The sequence below is a fragment of the Pelodiscus sinensis genome, chromosome 8 (assembly GCF_052426305.1).
Source record: "Pelodiscus sinensis isolate ZL-2025 chromosome 8, ASM5242630v1, whole genome shotgun sequence".
Taxonomy (NCBI): domain Eukaryota; kingdom Metazoa; phylum Chordata; order Testudines; family Trionychidae; genus Pelodiscus; species Pelodiscus sinensis.
In genome coordinates, this window is record NC_143059.1 from 29,092,338 (window position 1) to 29,112,087 (window position 19,750).

The following is a 19,750-nucleotide window of genomic DNA, read 5'->3' on the forward strand; positions in this document are numbered from 1 at the left end:
CTCGCTGCTGGCTCTGGTTATTTCCTTGCTTTAATTCTGATCTCAAGAAGAGCCCGGAGTTTTTAGTTGATTTGAAATTTTCCAACTTTTTTGTTTTTGGGGTGGGGGTGGGGATTTTTTGTTTTGTTTTGTTTGGGTGGGAAGGGATGAAAAGTGCTGTTTTGCTGAAGCTGTTCCACTTTCATTTTTTTAGGGACAATTATTTGAAATCAAAGGTGATTTTTTGATTTGTTTGGTGTTGATGTTTTGTTTCATTTGGTGTTTGAAAGCTCTGATTGGTTCTACTCTATGGTAACCTTTGAGGGTCAGAGCAATAACATGAGGGCTGTGTCTACACTGCACCCCTTTTCCGGAAAAGGGATGCAGATGAGACAAGTTGGAATTGCAAATGCAGCGGGGATTTACATTTTCCCTGCTGCAGTTGCAGGAACATGGTTGCTGCTTTTGTCCGGCTCGGGGCTTTGTCGGAAAAAAGCGCCAGTCTAGATGGGGATCTTTCGGAAAATAAAGCCTTTTCCGAAAGGTCCCTTATTCCTGATTTTAAGCGTGAGAGTCTGTCAGTTTATCCTGATAGTATATGACAAAGGAAATCTGATCACACTATTGGCCTGGTAACCTATCTTCAACCACCATTCCCTCCAAGAATGTTTGGAAAAAACTACACTTGCAGCTGCATTGCAACTGTCATAACACACTGGGTTGTCTATTCCCTCATTGGCCAGTTCTTTATAGAGCCGATATAACTGGATAGAGCCTGTAATTACTTCATTCATATCTCTCCCTCTAGCACCCAAAGGATATTTGTGGCAGAGTTGGATTCTGTCCTTCCCTGAAATCTGAGCCCTTTCAGGATCTGGTACCAGCCAAAGTGATTCCTGCATTCAATACAAAGGAGCCAGCTCAGGTACAATGAGTCTTTCAGTGCCCTCTGCTGCTTTGCTGCAGTAAGAGGAAGGCTTGTTTATTACCATCTGGAGCTGGAGGAAGGGTCAAAGTCAGGCAATACTGCAGTGCACGTAGAAGTCTGACTTTGCCTCTGGCATAAAGTACAGATTTCCTCACTGTTCCTCATTGCAAAACTGCTTCACTTCATAGAGGTGGCATGAAATGCAGCATGGAAGTAGGGCCTGGTCCGTATCAGAACAGATTAAAACTTTCACATTTAAAAAAAATTGATATTTGTTTTGCCAAAAAGTTTTCACTTAACCTTTCCCCAAGCCTCTTTCTCCAGCTCCAGTCATGCCATCACTCTCAGTTGCTTATAACTTGGTTTGTGATAAATAATTCTACAAACATCATCAGATGAACTAGTCCTTATTGAGAGCTAATCTCCGGCAAAGTTGAAGTTTGGCATTGTCAAACTCTTATGTTTAAATGTCCAGTGATCACATGCACATACCTCAGACCAGCATATGCTTTCAAATCCTGGAAAAATAGGGCTGCAAGGATGCTAGAGAAATCCTTTGGTCCAACCCCATGTGCTGAGACAGGGTCAAAAAACCCACCCCGGCATCCCAATGAGGTGGATTCTTTAACCTCCCTTGGAAAACTATTTCACTACTTAACTTTCTACCTATATTGCAATACTGTATTTTCCGGCGTATAGGGCGACTGGGCGTATAAGACGACCCCCTAATTTTTTAATTAAAAGATAGGGTTTCATCTTATACCCCAGCGCCCCTCCGCCTCCTTTGCTCCTGGTGTCCCTGGTCTGCTGGAGACGGTCCCCAGCAGACCAGAGGCACCGGGAGCAAAGCCGCAGCAGCTTTGCAAAGCCTCGGGGGAAGCCGGCGGCGGGGCATCCCAGGCGCGCCTGGGATGTATACCCGGCGTACAAGACAACCCCCGATTTTTGGGGGATGTTTTTTAACATCAAAAGTCATCTTGTACGCCGGAATATACGGTAGTTTTCCCTAATACCTGACCCCAATCTTCCTTGCTGCCGATTAAGCCCATTACTACGTGTCCTGATTTCAGTGCACATGGTGAACAATTGATAAGTCCTCTTTGTAACAGCCCATGACGTAGTAGAAGGCTGTTATCAGGTACCTCCATCTGATAACTTTAATTTTCTCTAAATGAGATATATAGGTTTTTAACCTTTCCTCAGAGGCCAGGTTTTCTAAAGCTTTTATCATTTTGGTCATACTCCTCTGCGTTCTCACCAACTTGTCCGCATCTTTCCTAAGCTGTGGTGCCCACAGTGAAACAATTTCCTCCCATGTCTTACACACTCCTGTTACCACATCCGAGCATGCTATTAGCCCTTTCAACTACTGCGTCACGTCACTGACTCGTTCACTTTGTGAGCCGCTCATATCCCCAGATCCAACTGCCCAATTGGTCCCCATTTTGAAGTTGTACCTTTGATTTTTTTCCCCCCTTCTATCTGTATTATTCAATACAGACAAGTGCAAAGTTTCATCCTGCTGTCAGATCAGTTCTCCAGTTTATCATTTGAGACTTCAGTGCAAAAGCAGTGTCTGTCAGATCACTGGGAAAAACACTGCATGGAATATAATAGGGATGAAAGCAAGAGGGAGCTCTAGAAATGACTCCCCACCCATATGGCTTTGTTTTATATGAGTGTTCTGTTGTGCTTTAATAAATAGGAACACCAGGAACCAGAAAACAACACTCCCCTGTGCAGTATATGTGAGATTGCAGTAAAGGCAGCAGAGCGCATGCTGGAGAACAACAAGACAGAGGTATGTGGCCTGCTGCTGATATAGGGGTGTAAGAGAGCTGGCATGTAGCCCAGACAGTAGCCTTAACTGTGCCCTGTATTCTCATTTCTGTGGGTTAGGAGTTGCTAGGGGAGACACAATTCTGTGAAGGGCTACATGCTGCTTGCAAGCTTCTCCCAAGGCTTGACGCAGGAGTGGTCTTGGCTTGTCATCTCAGTTTTCTGTGCAGCTCTTCCCTCTTGCAAAGCTTTGCTGTGCCGATTCACGCACGAACCCTAACTAGTGTGCCTCTGCTCCCTACTGCAGAGATTTATTCTCTCTCTTCCCTCCACCTGCTGCTTTTGTGTTCCAGGAGCAAATAGTCCATGAAATGGAGAAGGTCTGCTACATGCTGCCCCATGGTGTCTTAGGACAGTGTAAGGACTTTGTGGACTCTTACGGCAAGGCTGTTGTCGTCATGTTGTTGGAAGCCACTAATCCTGAAGCTATATGCATCATGCTGAAATGCTGCCCCAAGAGTAGCCCTTCACATGCTGGTAAGTCCTGGGTGACTGGTATTCTGCCCAAAGCATGCTTGTTTACTTGGGAAGAGTCCCATCTATGAACACATAAGGTACTAGTGTTGTACTCATCTGAGGCCATTTGCTGAAGTTGAAGGGAGGGAGGGAGGGAGGGAGCCTTTTGCTGGTTCCTAGGTCTGGGACTAGAGCACAGGAAGCTGCTGAGAACTCTCTCTGTAATGTGGCCTGTCTAACACGCTAATGCTCTGTGTGTCTGCTAGAGAGAAGAGCTCTGGAGCAGTTACCAGCAAACCCTGGCGAGTTCTGTGATGTGTGTCAGATTGTTGTAACTTACATCGACAATGAGCTGGATCAGAATGAGACAAGGGCTCAAATTGGAAAGATGCTCGAGAAGGGCTGTCACTTTCTGCCACAACCCTTGATAGAAAAGGTAACTGCAAGTAGCTATTGTGGGTTGGCGGGTCGGATGCCCCCATCCATCTGGATAACATTGGAACGGCTCTCAAACTTTCCAGAGCCCTTTCAAGAGCCTCATTTGTCTTGTGTACCCTCACATTTCCTCAAACTTAAAAACTGCTCACAAAATCAGGCATGAAAATACAAAGGTGTCTCAGCCCACTGTTTATTGAAAAAGTGTTTCCTTTCTTATTTTTACCATATAGTTATAAAATAAATGACTTGGAATATAAATATTGTACTTGCATTTCAGTGCATAGTATGCAGAATGGTATAAACAGTCATTGTCTGTATGAAATTTTCCTTTGCACAGACGTGACCTAATGGTTTTTATGTAGTTTGTTCTAAAACTAGACAAGTATCTAGATGGGTTGATGTACTTTCTGAAAGATCTCAGTATACCCCCAGGGATATGTGCACCCCTGGTTGAGAGCCACTCTTGCACCCTGTTCCCAGTGACTGTGGCCTGTCTGCTGCTCCCTCCCTAATGCTTTATACCTATAATTTTAGATTATCTATTCTAAAATCCATCTGGGAACAAATTCACAAGAACTGAGGCTAGGCATTAATGTCTGAGTCTTCGCAGTGGCTTCTGTGCTTGAAATAGCTGATTGCCTCCATCTCCAGCAGATTATATTTGGAGAATCAATAAAAGGTTCATGGACTGGTGATTCTGCTTTGAAACTGGCCACAGTGCAGCTGGGATTCTGGAATGTGACTTAGGTCTAAATCCTGCTGGGATTTCTCTCCTTTTACTCAGCATCAGCTACTGTTCCTTTTTGACCAAAAATAAATGGTATGTGTACAGAGCACGCTGGTCTACTGCAGGTCAGAAGGCAGCCCTTGGCCCTGGATCTGTGGCAGCAGGCAGCCTGCTTCATAATCAGAATTTGTGAGTAATATAGAATGGACAAATGTGTAAAGCCACCTAGTTCAGTATCTCAGCAGAGAGAGGTGCCTCCCGTTCTAACTCGGATGTACGTCGTCACGCCAATGAAATCTATCGTATATTGGACTTGAACAGCTCAGATACAGTACAATGACCATAGTCGGAGTGGTGTGCATGGAGACATTTCAAATCCTTCTCTTGAGGGTAAAAGGAGCTGGTACTTGTCCCATTCTGAGCTATCAGTAGTCTGAAAAGCCACTGTTAGGTAGCAGTGCAAGTTTGTGTATTCTTTTGCATTCTGCTGTCTGGGTAAAAGCTGTCACGCCTGCCGTCTTGATGCCACACTGTTACATGGAAGGGGAAAGTTTACACCAGAACTAAGACCATTTGGTTGTGTCTATACTATGGCACTGCTGCTGAGAGTCACTGAAGGTATGTCTACACAGCAAAGTTATTTAGAAATAACAGCCATTATTTCTAAATAATTTTACTAGCATCTACACAGCCAAACTGCTATTTTGAAATTAATTCAAAATAGCAGAGCGCTTATTTCGAATTTGGTAAACCTCATTCCACGAGGAATAAGGCTAAATTTGAAATAGCTATTTCGAAATAAGTGCTGTGTAGACACTTATTTCGAAATAGGTGACCTCCAGCCTTCCCAGGGTGCCCTAGTGGCCACACCAGCCTCAACCAAGAACACTCCTCTCCCTCCCCGGAGCCCTTAAAGGGGTAGACTCTGGCCCCAGTGCCTGTGCCGGCTCCAAGCCTGCCAGCCCAGGGCCAGCAGTCACTGCCCCTGACCCAGTGGCCCTAAAACATGAGCCAGCAAGCCACTGGCAGCCAGCCCTCCACCGCTCCCCAGGAGCAGTCTGCCAGCTCCCAGGAGCATGCCAGGGCCCGGAGAAGGTGGGCACCTTCCTGGTCCAGGGCAGAGATCAGGGTGGACCTTATTCAGTTTTGTGGGGGATGCCCCCAACGTCCATGATCTCCAAACTAGATGGAGGAATGCGGCCGTCTATGGCGGATAGCTGCCAGTCTGGCCATCAAAGGCAACATGCGAACCCAGGAGCAGGTTTGCATGAAAATCAAGTTGGTCTGGCAAGACTCCCAACCCTGAGCGTCCCCTCCCCCTTCTTCCCCCTTCCAGCTCCCTCCTCCCAGGTTCCCCCCTCCCTTTCCTCCTCTCTCCCACCTCCTTTCTCCAGTCTCACCAGTTATATCCCCCCCTCCCAGTTTTGTTAAATAAAGAAAGAGAGTTTTTGTTCATGAAAATAAGCGTATTTTATTTTACATCAGGAAGGGGGGTTAGGGAGGGGTAAGTGGAAGGATGTGAGGGAGGAATGAGACACAAGCCCCTAGTGGGACAAACCAGGGAGGCTCCTAGTGCTCCTCAGGGTGGAAGCTCTCCCGCAGGGCCTCCTGGACACTGACAGCCCCCCGATGGACCTCCTGGATGGCAGCCTGCAGAAAGTGCTGTCAGACTCGCAGCAATGTGTCCAAGAGAAGCACCAGAGTGCCCAGGGAAACCTGAGAACCGGCTGTCTGGGGGCAGGTCCCTTTAAGCACAGGCCTCAGAAAGCCTCAGGCAGCAGCCACACAAAGTAATTCCTGACCTGATGCCCTGTTGGACCTGTTTCCGGGCAGCCTTAAATGCGATTCAGTATCCACTCAGTGTGGACGCGCTATTTTGAAATAGCAAAATGCTATTTAGAAATGCATTTTGTGTGTAGACACGTTATTTTGAAATAAGATATTTTGAAATAATGCGGCAGTGTAGACATACCCTGACACGTTCATAGCATGTGAGTGCAGGGCTGACATCTGGCTGGCTCCTGCACAGGAATGCAAGTCTTTGTGCTTCAACATAAGGTCATAGAAGTGTCCCTCTTCCTTCCCTTTTCCTATCTGCCTCACTGCATGCAGAGAGTGATAGTTGTACAATGTGGTGATGCCCTGCACGTTTCTAAAGCTCTGAATTATTCTCCCTAAGTGTCTCCTTTCTAATCTCAGTGGAAACTTTGCTTTCTCTCTAAAGCACAAGATAATTTGGCATTCCCTGTTTGAATCAGGGCACTTTGTCTTTGTCTCGTGATGGTCCAGCAGAGTGTTCAGTCTCATGTCCTCTCTTCTTGTTGCAGTGTGATGAGGTTGTGCTGGAGTATGAACCGCAAGCCCTGCTACTCCTGGAACGCATAATGGAACCGTCTTTTGTGTGCACTGTAAGTAGTCCCTCTGCCACATGCGGTGGGGGAAATACACTATCAGTGTAGCTGTCTAATTGCATGGTCTCGTGAAAGGACAGTTGTTCACTGACTATTGGCTTTTGGCCGGGAAAAAGAGAGAGGTTTATAGTATTTACCTTTTGCAAAGACTAATCGTTCTTCTCCCTGCCCCATGATTCAAATGCAGGAAATGTAGCTGTCATGTAACACAGTGGCTGTGTCTAGACTACATGCCTCTGTCGGCAGAGGCATGTAGATTAGACACATAGGCAAAGGCAAATGAAGCCGCGATTTAAATGGTCGCGGCTTCATTTACATTTACATGGCTGCCGCGCTGAGCCGACAAACAGCTGATCAGCTGTTTGTCGGCTCGTGCGCTAGTCTGGACGCTCCCCTGCCAACATCAAAGCCCTTTGTCGGCAGCCCCATTATTCCTCGTGGAATGAGGTTTACCGGGGCTGCCGACAAAGGGCTTTGATGTCGACAGGGGGACCGTCCAGACTAGCGCGCGAGCTGACAAACAGCTGATCAGCTGTTTGTCGGCTCAGCGCGGCAGCCATGTAAATGTAAATGAAGCCGCGATCATTTAAATCGCGGCTTCATTTGCCTTTGCCAAAAAAACAAATCTACATGCCTCTGCCGACAGAGGCATGTAGTTTAGACGTACCCAGTGTGAGGTGCATGGCCCTGCTTCGAATGGGATCAACCAATGGGATTAACAAATCTGCAGCTCACACAGAGACTGAAATTATCTAGAGTCTAAAATTCAGAATCCTCTCAATGGGCTTCTCACAAGAATGTTTGTTCAGCTACCGACCAAACTGTCTCTAGCTGTCTAGCGCTCCCAGCACAGCCTTTGCTTTGTCTACACACTCCGACACCCCATTGGAAATGGTCATTGCAGTGCAGGCTCTGAGGCCCTGGATCACAGGGGAGGAAGTGAGACCGCTGAATGCCAGTGGTTAAACAGGGAGGGGTAGCTGCACCTTTCATTCTCTTGCTTCTTTTGCTGCACAGAAAATAGGAGCTTGTCAGTCGTCCGAAGATCTCTTGGGTGAGGATCCATGTGTGTGGGGTCCAAGCTACTGGTGTAAGAACATGGAGACTGCAGCTCAATGCAATGTAAGTCACCAGAGGCTCCCTCAAAGGGGAGCTCTGAGGTACCGTTAAACTAATGGGCAACAAACTTTAAAAATTTACTTTAAAAATATTAAACCCAGTTCTTTTTTCCACTTCCACTGGTGTGAAGGAGTAACTCTATTGAATGAAGTGGATCACTGTGATGTGGGTATAAATGAGAGGAGAATCAGGCCATGTCTGTGAGAGAGAAGCACAAAGACCCGGCCCCCAGTTGTTGGGAAAGGGAGGTTTACCTATGAGAATAGAGGCTCTTCCGCCTCTAAAACCTGATGATTCATTGATGCAGTTTTGAACAGCTGATTCTGAGCTGAGAGACTCAGAAGCTGTAATTGGCCTACTACTGAATGCTTTTAATCCCTTAGGTGTCAGGAATCTGAGATTATTTTGGAGAAATCCACCAATGTTAATAGGGAGGAGTTAAATGGGAAATTTGATGATAGGACTAAAATTACAGCCTAAAGGAATGAGATCATCTGGAAAGGAGGTTGGTCACATCCAAGAAGTTAGTTTTGCCCACATCTGGCATGGTCATTTCCTCTAATACTTGAACTCTCACCAGTCCCAAAAGACAATTCATAGTAAAAAGCCTGTGACAATGGTCTGGCTCTGTCCAGGAAAAAACAAGTGTGGAGCTTTTGTGGAGACCATGTTTTTGCCCTGCCCCCAACTGGGGCTGGGGGTACTGGATGAGAGCGCAAGGCAAGCTAATGCTGCACATCCATGAACCACTTTTCTTTCCTGGCAAGGTAGATAGTCTCTTAGTCTTGTATAATCGAGTCTCCCTGCTCTTTTCCCATGCTCCAGCCATGTACTGGATGGCTGTTTCATACTGATGCTGATAAATTTTAGCAGCGCTTCCTGTCGTCACTCCACTGACTCATTAATGACAGCAAAAAGGGGTAACCAAGCAGCGTAAGCACTTTAGTGGCTGTTGTCCTATAGTACAGAGGGGTGAGCTGTATAAAGCAGAAGTTTAGGTTGGGAATACACAGTATCCAGCTTCACTTCTGTTAATGTTTAACTGAAAGTATGGGAGTGGCCTTCATTTCCCACTCCTGGACCCCTTTGTCAATAGTTCAGACTCCCTCTTTAAGGTATAAATGGAGCCTTAACTTGTATGGTTCTGTCCTTCCAGCCATGGAGGACTAGCTGTACCTTTCGGAGTCCATAGAGACCATCCACATAGGAGCTAGTTGTTAACAGATGAGAGAGACTCGGGTACAATGGTGACAAGGCAGTGCAATAATCCAGGCAGGCTGACGAGATGTGAGTTGCTTCCTATGGGGAGAGTCAGTTCTCCTTAGCCTGTGGCAATGACACGGCAGAATTACAACAGTCCTGGTTTGATGTATAATTTACTTCCTTTGTCCCCGTCTTTGCTGGTGAAGCTTCTCATACAGTGCTAATTAGGACCACTAAAGAAGAGGAGCACTGAGTATCTGTTTGCCCTGAAATCCTGAATGGTGCTCCAAGCTGTTCATGCACATTGACGCTGGCTATAGTATAACGTGACAACACAGGCCTATTTCACATCTCTCTCTCTCTCTCTCCTAGGCTGTTGAGCACTGCAAACACCATTTATGGTCTTAGAAGAAACCTTTCCAGCTGAAAATGTTTGCCATGGTTTTGATTAAGCCTCCTGGAATTTGTTTGGGTAGGGATGGGTGAGATGTTGAGGCTGGGTCAAGAACAGTCTCTCCTCTCCCTTCTGATGGTCCTGTGCCTTCTGCTTTGTGTGTAGTGCTGCTGCCATTTAGGGAGCTCCTCTGTACTGCTGACTCCACAAAAGCCTTTAAACAGTACCATTTTGTGTGCGTTTGGTGCGGGGCCGGGGGAAGGAGGGTGAGGTGTTGGGTAGGGTTGTGTGGGGTTTGTTCCTTTGTGAATTAATAGCCCAATGTCTAATTAAAAAAAAAAAACAGGGCAGGTGGACCCAACTGAAATTCTGTGGTTGGCTGGTGTTGCGTTTACTGCAATGTTCTTGAGTGGAGCCCTGTGTGAATACAAAATTAGTATCTGCAGAAATGAGCCACGGATATCAACAATAACATCTGTGGATGTGGGTATAAAGTGGATAGTCACAGATTTGCAGGGTCTAGATACAAAATAAAAATGAGCCACAGATATCCGCCTCTACATCAGTGGATGTGGATACTCAGATATAAAGTGGATATTTGTAGATTTGTAGGGCTCTATTCTTGAGCACTCTGCCCTTACTTGGTGAAAGACAGTTAGCCTACATCTAGACTGGCATGATTTTCCGCAAATGCTTTTAACGGAAACGTTTTCCATTAAAAACATTTGCAGAAAAGAGCGTCTAGAGTGGCATGGATGCTTTTCCGCAAAAGCACTTTGCCATTTTCGCGATTGGGGCTTTTTTGCGCAAAACAAATCTGAGCTGTCTACACTGGCCCTGTTGCGCAAAAGCTTTTGCACATTGACTTTTGCCCAAACGGCAGCAGCATAGTATTTCCACAAGAAGCACTGATTTCAGACAATAGGAAGTCAGTGTTCTTGTGGAAATTCAAGCGTCCAGTGTAGACAGTTGGCAAGTTTTTCCGCAAAAGCACTTGCTTTTGCGGAAAAACTTGCCAGTCTAAACACAGCCTTAAGGCTTAGCTTTTTAAAGCAGCCTGAGGGAATTAGGAATTGCAAGTGAATATGGCCTCCAAATCTCAATCCCTTGGGTTTATTTAAACATCCCACCCTAAATACTACTGACCTGTAAGTGAAAAGTTAAACTGCCCTTTTGAAATGGTTCGCCTCTAATTTAGAGAAGGAAAGCTGGGGGTTTGAGTCCACCTGCGACTGGAAATAAGTGTTGAGACAGATCCTCATCAGTAAATTGGCATAGCTCAACTTGAAGTCAGTGGAGTGATGTTGATTTACACCAGCTGAGGATCTGTTCCTAAGTTGCCTTGTCATTGTAGCAGAGAAAAGGGCAATCTTAAAGGCACAGCATATGTGGCAGAGCTGTCAGGCGCTGTCTTGTTGTGCACATGGTCATGGTGGTTTGGGGTACTTCTTGGTAGACATCTTAGGAAAGTAACTGACTAAATTTAACTGTAATTCTTACATTTCATTACTTTCTCTGGTGGTACAGCCTCAATATGGGGGGGGGGGGGTAAGTTGAAGGAGGTACAAAGCCATGATGCATAGCTTTTCTGTTGGAATTAGTACAGGATCTGAAAGTGCTTCATTTTCACAAGGCATAGAAAGACACAAAGCAGCAGCAGGTTTTCACTCAGTGTGATGAAAGTTTGTGTAGTGGCTACTGAAGGAACTGCCTTATATGGATATTTTAACTTGTACATCAGTGGGAGAGCATCCAGCTCCCCTTAGCTGTAGCATCTCTCCCCTGGCATTATTAGCTGCAAGACGCTTCTTCTGGTAATGCAGCCTGATGTCTAACTAGAGCCAAGCCCTATTCCTGGTCCGGCTGAAGTGAGTTTTTTAAATGTTCCTTTTCCTTGTGAGGAATGATTGGCATAATAAACTTCTGGGCTAGGATGCTCCTTCAAGTCATTCAGATCTTCTTATGGAAAATTCAGTAAAAATACCTGTATAGAGAGGAGCCATTTTATCTCCACAGGCAGAATCCCTGAGCTTCCCGTCTCCCTTGCTGTGGATGTGGAGGGGAGACATGCAGCTGTTTTCAGTAAAACGTGGTCTTAATGGTGCATGCAAACTTCTGTAATTAAGAATAAAGACATCCTGTAAATCTGACATCTTTGTGCTTTCTCCTTTTGTACACAATAGTTCTTAAAACCTCTTACTGGCTTTCATGAGCTGGTGATCCAGTCCTTGTACATCCTTCTGCTGTGAGTCCTGCTTATTGACTGAATTTAGAAAAAGGTCAAATTGAGCCCCAAACTCCTAAAGGTAGAATGTGTTATGCAGGTGGCTTGAATATGAAGGGCCTATTTTCTGCTGTTGAGCTGCGAATCTGCATGAATGCAGGGTAACACTGATGCCAGGATGTTGTTTGGAAAAGGAGAGATTATTGAATACATACCCTTGGCTAGCTATTCTGGGAAGAATTTTTTCTAACTTGATTAGAGATCAAAGCTAACTTTAACTGGCTAGTTCACCGGGGCTAGTGCTTTCAAGTCAGACACTGTTTTTCAACTCTCTAGAAAAACTGTTTCCTACAGAAAGCTCAGTTGAATAGAAGTGATGGAATCTGGTCAATTAGGAAACAAAAACCGCAGAACTAATTGCTGTCCATGTTTGCAGACACTGTCCTGGCCAAGCAATGCCCATACATGCTCTGTTGGGAAGCGACCTGGATAGACAAATTACCCCGGGGAATGCGAGTTTGAGCTGGAAAAAAGGACCAGCAACCTCATCTTGTATCAAAATGAAATGACATTTCTTTAAAACACTGTTTCACACGTATCTCTCAGCTGTCAGGTTAAACAAGGGGTCTCAGAGTCTCTGCCTGGAGCAATCGCGCAATCTGGCCTGGGAGTCCTGGTGCGGTGGGCGTGACTGTTGCTGTTCCCCAAACCGCTCTCTTCCAACACCTTGTCCTCTCACCCCCATGGCACCCAGCCCCTGAGGATGCAGCTTTGGGGATCACTGAGGGGGCCTGGTGCAGTGTGCAGCAGTGGTCAGACCCCCTAACACTCCCTGTGGTGGCAGGTGCTCTGGGGAAGCGAAGTGGAGAGTGGGTGCCTGCTGAGTGCACCCTGTTTCCCTGCAGGAAGTGCAGGAGGCCTGGCTGCTGCTGCGCTGTGCCTGCCCCTGGTGAGCCCAGAGGCTGAGCCCTCAGGGGATCGGGTACCAGAGGAGCAGCATGTCGGCAGGGAGAGGTGGGGTTTGGGGAATGGTAATGGACGTTACCTGGCCCTTCGGGACTCCTGGGCTAGTCTGTGCAATTGCTCTGGGCAGGGATGGCCCGTGGGTTGGGAGTTTGAGACCCCTGGGTTAAACACACAAACTGAATGGGGAAAATGTTGGTAAAAAGATTTTTGTGGACATGTTCGGTCATTAGAGCGCGATGGCGATTTGTACCCAAACACTATAAATTGCTGGAAATTTGTTACCAGATGACCCTTTGGTGATACTCCTAGTTTTTCCTAGAGAACATGGTCACTCACATGAATTCATTTCTCAGCGGGTGGTAGCCGGTTGGTAACCTCTCATTGGAAAAAAGAAAACTAATCCATCCACCCATAGAGAAATGGTTAGAAATATGGACGATTGGTGCTATGGAACATGAGTAGCATGAGGGACAGAGGACAACTAGATACATCGGTATCTAGTTACCTTTTAGTCAGTACTCAAAACACATTCACCTACAAAAACACCAGCACTGCTCAGTTTCTTTGAATATCAGCATTTGATTGCTGTGTCTAGTTTATTAATCAGGTTTCATTGTCTTGCACAAGAAGGCCTCTGTTCCGACAGTTTACTGTAAATTTACTTGAGCAAGAACATACGTGCAGTGTAGACGCTCTGCAAGTTTTTGCGTAAGAATGGCCATTCTCGTGCATGAAGCCTGCAGTGTGGACGTAACCCCCAAGTCACTTAACTCCTTGAACTGCTGATGCTGAGGGTGGAGGTGGTGCCTTTGGGACAGGGTTAGGCTTATGGGCTGCCATTACCCAGTTTACTCAAGCTGCTGGTGCAGGTGCCAAGATGAAGGATTCTGACACCAGGCAGGAGTGTGACCTTACAAAAGCCGTTACAGACCCCCAGCTCCTGAAGTCATTTCTGACCAGAACATGTCGCCCTCCCATAAACAATGTGAATTTTCAGCAAAAATTCAAAACTATTGAGGCTGAAAATCAGAAGTTAGCTTTGGAAAGGCTGGGGTCTGGTCTCCTAGAGGCAGGGCCCGCTACATGGTCTAAGTCTCCTGTGATGAACCACAGTTTCCGCTGTTGTTGTGGGGATGCAGGTCATCAGGGGAGGCCCAGTATAATTCATTATGGGAGAACTAGATCACACAGGAGCACCCATCCATAAAGGAAAATGAAGAATACGAGGCAATTTAATTTTTCTGAAGGAAGCAGCTATTTTTGTGAAAAATGTCAGTGAGGCTATGTCTAGACTGCAGAGCTTTTCCAGGGAAAAGCCCTGCTGCGTCCAAGGAACACGTCCGCTTTTTCGGAACAGTTTCCAAAAAAGCAGATGTTCTTTCAGCATTCCTGTATTCCTCAGTGAGAGGAATAAGGGATGTTCTGAAAAGGGAGTTGTTTCTGAAATTTGGACCCATGTAGAGGGGCCAAATTTCAGAAAAGTCTCTTTTGGGGGAAAAAAGGCAAAAAAGGATAAGCAAGTTGAGGTTCACAATTTGTGAATCTTCTTTTGACTTTTCTCTGCAGTGTAGACATACCCAGAGTCAAAAACTCAATTCTCCATCCAAAAAGCAGCTTGGACTGCAGCGCTCTTGGAAACCCCAAGAACCCTAGCACTCATGTGAGCACCCACTCACTGGAAATAGCCTGCTTCAGCAGAATCAGGGCTGAAGCAAGAGATCGCCAACAGTAGGTTTCACTGTAATGAAGCAGGCCAGCCTCTTCTCCCCTCCAGCGGAGCTCACCTCTGGGGGCCTGAGTGCCAGGACCATGAACACAAGCAGTAGGAACAGTGGCAAGATGTGCCTCACTAGCACTATGCACCCCCCCCTCCATGCCAAAAGAGAGGATTTAGGGGTCATGCTGGGCAAGCCACTTAATAGGAGCTCCCAAGGTACTGCGGTGAATATGGCTAAAGTCATCATATGAGCAGAGGAGGAAGTAGGGCAGGGCGGTGACACAGCATCAGTGAGACTGAGATTAGATACGGCAGCCTGTTTTAGGAGCCACATAAAGGGAAAGGTGTAAGCACGTGTTGTGGCAGGGAATCTGGCACCAAACAGAGTCCTTTGGAGAGATCTCCCAGAGCAAACCCCATTTTAATGCAACGATACTAGTAAATAGCCAAGTCTATAGCTATGTTGATATATAACATTGATACTGCAAGGAGGCCAATATATCATAATTGCATTTTTATTAAGTTATAAATCAAGCCTCTCCACCAGCCAGGATGAATCAATGACAGGGCTTCATGGAGTCTCTTGATGTCCTCCGTTAAGCACCTGGAGGAACTGCTGTTCCCTGCTTTAGCAATGCAATCCTTTGGCTGCACTCCTACCACCAAGCTACATGGGGACTTGGGAGTCGGGACTGTAACTCAGACCAAGGTTCCTACATTCGTCTATATAATCCAATAGAGTCTTGTGAAGCACCAGATGATGCTTATAAAAGGCCTGGTCCTGCCCTGTTATCAATGGGAGCTTTGCTCTTAGCTTTAGTGAGCATGAGATTAGGGCACAAAATTAGCCCAAGAGGGATCTCTGGATAATGGTAATAATTTGGGCTCCCAATTGTTCCCAGAAAGTAACAATGGATGCTCTTTGACTTGCAATAATAGTTTCACAGCTAATTTCTCCTTGACTCTCAGCCTCAGTTCAAGTCATATGTGGAACTGGAAGAAAATTTTCAGACTGTGGCTTTTGTAAATATTCTGTCAACTGTAGGTGACACACCTTAAAATTAAGACAGAAATGGTCTTTGCTGGTCTTCTTCCCAACTGTATCTTTAGCTTAATTACTGTAGCAAATTTGCTTCTCAGGGGGGAATCTGGTCTGCAATGGAGACCGAACAAAGCTTTGTTTGATTGGCAATTTAATTCTATGGTGGATTCTGAGCACTGGAGTGGTCTATCATTATGTAGGGGCAGAGAAAGTGAAATTGAAAAGGGCAAAAATGTGTATTCTCAGGCCTCCCACCCGTTCAGTGTGAATTAACAGCCCTGTTTTTGAAAATATTACAAAACAATAAGGTATTTGACATGTAATTGTCTTGCCAGGTTTAAAGCAAACCAAAAATCCTCTTGGTTTTGAGATTTTCTATTTTTAATTCCCCCCCCCACACACATTTTGCTAAACGTTATAGGCAAGGCGCAGAGAACCTCAAGACACAGCTAGTTTAGTTGCTATGACTATTATCTTGTGTATTTGCTTTGCTGGAGAGTGTGATTTTTCATTTCTACAATTTAGCCATAAGCAAACTGTTTATGCAGGGTAAGACACAACGTTCTTTCATTGTGTCACTTTTTCTGGTGGCTTAGCTATTAAGGACATTAGTCTGGGATAGAAAACAGTAATGCACAGCTTTGTGTTCAAAGTAAGTGCAGCTTTCCTATGACCTTAATGCAGGATTGGGCAGAGACTGCAATGGCTGCTGCACGAGGGGTTTGCCTATTTGGCATTGGGGTGGAGGGGTAAAGGCCCAACTCTCCCTGTAGCTGGGCGGTGCTTGGTTCCCTGCCCCAGATCCCCCTCCTTTCCACCCTTTTGCTGCCTCCTTCGTGTCTTTTTTCATTGTGATTGAACAGAATTGTATATTGAGGGGAGGCTTCAATATTCCTGCCGTCTTGTAATGAACAAAGGACAATGTTTGTGGGAAGGATACCACAGAGTGGCACCTGGATACCACAGTGAGGTGTACCTGTGCAGATAAGGGGAATGCAGAACTTACTTGTGAGGTGGCATACTTGAACTCAAAGGACCCTCGATCAGCCTGTTCTTGTAGCTCCTTCCCAGCATTAGATGCAGTGGCTGGGAAGTGGAGAGGGAAATATAACTGATATCTACAGTCTCTCGATTTTGCGCTGAAACTTCTCTCACAATAAAAAATGTCCTGCAAATGGGACAGCATTGTGCTTTTGTCCTCTCCCCCCTGCCCAAGTTATATGCAGTAGTAGCTAAAGTTCTCTCTGGCTTGCATGTGCTGTGGTCACCATGTTCCTCAGCTATACGTTCTGTTATGGCCTGACCTTAGCTAAAGCTGAATCTTACCATGTGTCCTACAGGTTGTTAATGTGTTCATATAATTTGAAGACCAGAAAGGACTATTATGGTAGTTGAGTCTGACCTCCTGCAGAACACAGGCTACCAACCTTCACTGCATAACACAGGGTACCGACCTTCACAAGGTAATTCCCACATCAAACCTAATGTCGAGCTACAGAAATGGCTGCAGTCTGAATGATATGCATGCTGTTGCTCAGCAGGACACTCTCTGGACTATGGAATAGCACTGACCTCTTCACAGGGATGACATTGCGTTGCTAGAAGGAAGGAACCTGTTTGGGTTGTATTGACAGGGCTTAGTGGGGTAGAGATTATGGGTATGGTTGCAGATTGGGAAGTTATACACTACACCAACAGTGAGCAGAGGAACTGAGTGAGACCACACACTGCTCTGTGTTTAATCCACAAGAAGAAACTCAGCCAAAGTAGTTCTTTGCTGATATACAGCAACATATACACAGTTGAGAGCGCACCGGAAGCTACGTTAACCCAGGAGGTATGTAAACCCAACACCTTCTCCAGGGAATTGCCTGGTAGCAAGAGAGAAAGAATGATGGACAGGTTAACCAAATCAATATTGTATTTCTGGTTCATTTAACAGACCATTCCCAAAACTCTCAACAAGTTACTATCTGAAACAGAACAAACAAAAAAAATTACACACGAACACTCTACATTCAAAACCCAAGTTAATGTCAGTCTGTTTCTGGTTGACGTTATATATGATTTGGTAAGCCAGCAAAATGTAGACATGTCTTCGGTTTGTTTTCTCTTCCTGGTAAGGTGATGATACAGATTAATGCCAAATAGATTCAGACTCCCTTTATAGGCTTCCTGGAATGCCATATCAGCCCCAGAACCTTCTGCCCTCACCCTGGCGGGATGTGACCCTGTCCCATGCACACTAGGAGGAAGCACTGATGCAGCCATGGATAAGCTGAGGAGCCAGGAAATGTGCAAGTTTCTTGAGTCTTTGCACCCACTTGGTGCAGGTTTTTGCGACCCTAAACAGTAGAAGCTTGTGCCTCAATTCCACAGGGCTTCCCCTTTTCTGATTTACAGCTTTTCATCTTTCATATTTTTTAAAAAAATAAAAAATGTGAGTTTAATGATCAAATGATGTGAGCACAGTCCGGAGAGCCCTCCACCACGGTAAGGCTCCCCAAGGCTGCTGTATCAAAATAAAATGCTTGGCTCTCAGAAGGGGACCATGATTCTCTTCTACCCTCTTGCCCCGAGTCTGTTTTTTTTTTCTTTGCAGTGCCGATCTGCTTGGCCACGCTTTCTTGGAACACTAGACGAGTGACGCCACTTCTAGTCATAACTCTGTGATCTCCAGTGGGCTCTCCATAATCACTTCCCTCATCTTGTGCATGGGGGTGGATTTGGCAGACTCAGTGCGAGCATTGCGGTCGTTATAGCCACCGCAGTCTGTGTTCAGTGTCTCCAGGGACCGACCCAGCACTTTCTGGTCATCCTCGGGCAGACTGTTGAGATCAGAAGTTAGCAGAGTACCTGTGCTGCCATGCACCACGTGGATACCATCCGGGCCTTTCAGCTCAACAGGTGGCTTGTGCCGGAACCGAAGACTCCCCTGGCTCGGACTCTGCTCCTCCTCTTCATCCAGGTCATTCTGGATCAGCTACAAGAAACCCGAACACAAATCAACAACTTGGTTTCAAATACTTGTGTCCCTTTCCCTCCTCTGCCTCCCTTAGAATTATTGTTGGTTGCCAATTGTCCCCTTGAAGGTCCCAGTCAGCTTCTCCTGAAGCAGGAGCCAGCATGAGGGGCAGGTTCCACTAGATACACTTGTAGGCAGCTTCACAACAGTGTTTTCTTTGCTACCTCTTAAAGCCAAACTGGAATCAGCAGTGCATCCTACATGATGTATGAGCATTAACACACACTCTGTAACTCTGAACTCCTCCACTCTAATCAATGGCATCCAGGGATTTCAGCTGGGACCAGGTCTAAGTTGTGCTAGAAGCTGCATAGAAATGTAGGTTGAGACAGTCCCTGTCCCAAGGAGCTTGCAAGCTAAAGTCTGAAGAACTTATTCTGTGTGTTGCAGGAGGGCCATGGAATTGGGTTTTGAGCTGTATGGGTCTTGGAGCTAAATACTGTGCAGTGGACAGTGCAAACGGGATGAGCTCAAGTGAGAGATTTCAACAGCAGATTTATCTTCTCACTGCGCTGAAAGAGACTCCTCAGGTTCTTGAGTACCAGAGCAGGAGTTTGGGGGCAGAATGGGGGGTGAAGGCCAACACAGACAGGGGAAATCTGGAGGAAGGAGCTTTCTGCACAATCTAGGGTTGTGTTGGAAGGAGCTGAGAGGACTCTGGGAATGGAGGAATGTTAAAAGTGGGAGGAGTGGGTTTACCAGCATGACTGAGGGTGAGTGGGTTCCTTAGGGAAGATAAGCAGAAGGAACGGGGCTATTGTCAGGGAGTTGGGGCCATGTGTGAATAAGGGTTCAGAGTTGTGTGGGAATGGGTTAAAGGGAACAAGAATAGTAAGAAGGGGCTCTGAGAGGGAGAGGAAGAGGAAGAGGCTGGGACTAGGAGTCTAACTCTGGTTGTCCCCCAGCCTGCCCTGCAAGGTAACTCAGATTTTTATTCTGAACAGGGAAAGGTGGTAGAAGAGGAGCTTCCTTTTCTCTCATCTCTCCCCCAATCCCTGTCCCCAAGACCCTTCTCTACAATTCCCACAGCTGTGCCTCAGATTTTCCACTCTGACAATCTGCTGAACCTAAAATGGTGGAAGAGCTGGTGAGGGGATAAAAAAAAGCACCAGACTGGGCCTTGCTACCTGCAACTCCACCCTTCACTTGAGGCACTAGCTGCCAGTGGCCGTGATTTAGTGATGAGTGCAAAGAAAGCAGAATGGGATTTGACAATATTCCACAAAACAAGCACCAGGGAGGAGAGGAGCTAAATGACAGTAGCAAGACTGGCAGATGGGAG

General features: G+C 46.1%; 2 protein-coding genes across 7 annotated transcripts in view; one reads left to right on the plus strand and one right to left on the minus strand.

Annotated features, from left to right (window-relative positions):
• Positions 1-11,644, plus strand: part of LOC102446209 (prosaposin-like) — a 45,565-nt gene extending 33,921 nt beyond the window's left edge. For both annotated transcript variants that reach the window (XM_089780125.1, XM_006121497.5), the window contains exons 8-14: positions 788-904; positions 2,613-2,708; positions 3,040-3,223; positions 3,469-3,638; positions 6,695-6,775; positions 7,796-7,900; positions 9,473-11,644. In XM_089780125.1, the coding sequence (XP_089636251.1) occupies positions 788-904; positions 2,613-2,708; positions 3,040-3,223; positions 3,469-3,638; positions 6,695-6,775; positions 7,796-7,900; positions 9,473-9,508 (789 nt within the window). In that variant the 3' untranslated portion in view covers positions 9,509-11,644. The remainder of the gene's footprint in view (positions 1-787; positions 905-2,612; positions 2,709-3,039; positions 3,224-3,468; positions 3,639-6,694; positions 6,776-7,795; positions 7,901-9,472) is intronic.
• A 5,263-nt stretch (positions 11,645-16,907) lies between these two features.
• Positions 16,908-19,750, minus strand: part of CDH23 (cadherin related 23) — a 573,109-nt gene continuing 570,266 nt past the window's right edge. For 2 of the 5 annotated variants that reach the window (XM_075934954.2, XM_075934952.2), the window contains one exon: positions 16,908-18,426. In XM_075934954.2, the coding sequence (XP_075791069.2) occupies positions 18,103-18,426 (324 nt within the window). In that variant the 3' untranslated portion in view covers positions 16,908-18,102. The remainder of the gene's footprint in view (positions 18,427-19,750) is intronic. The other 3 variants (XM_075934956.2, XM_075934953.2, XM_089780126.1) reach the window with 2 other exon arrangements.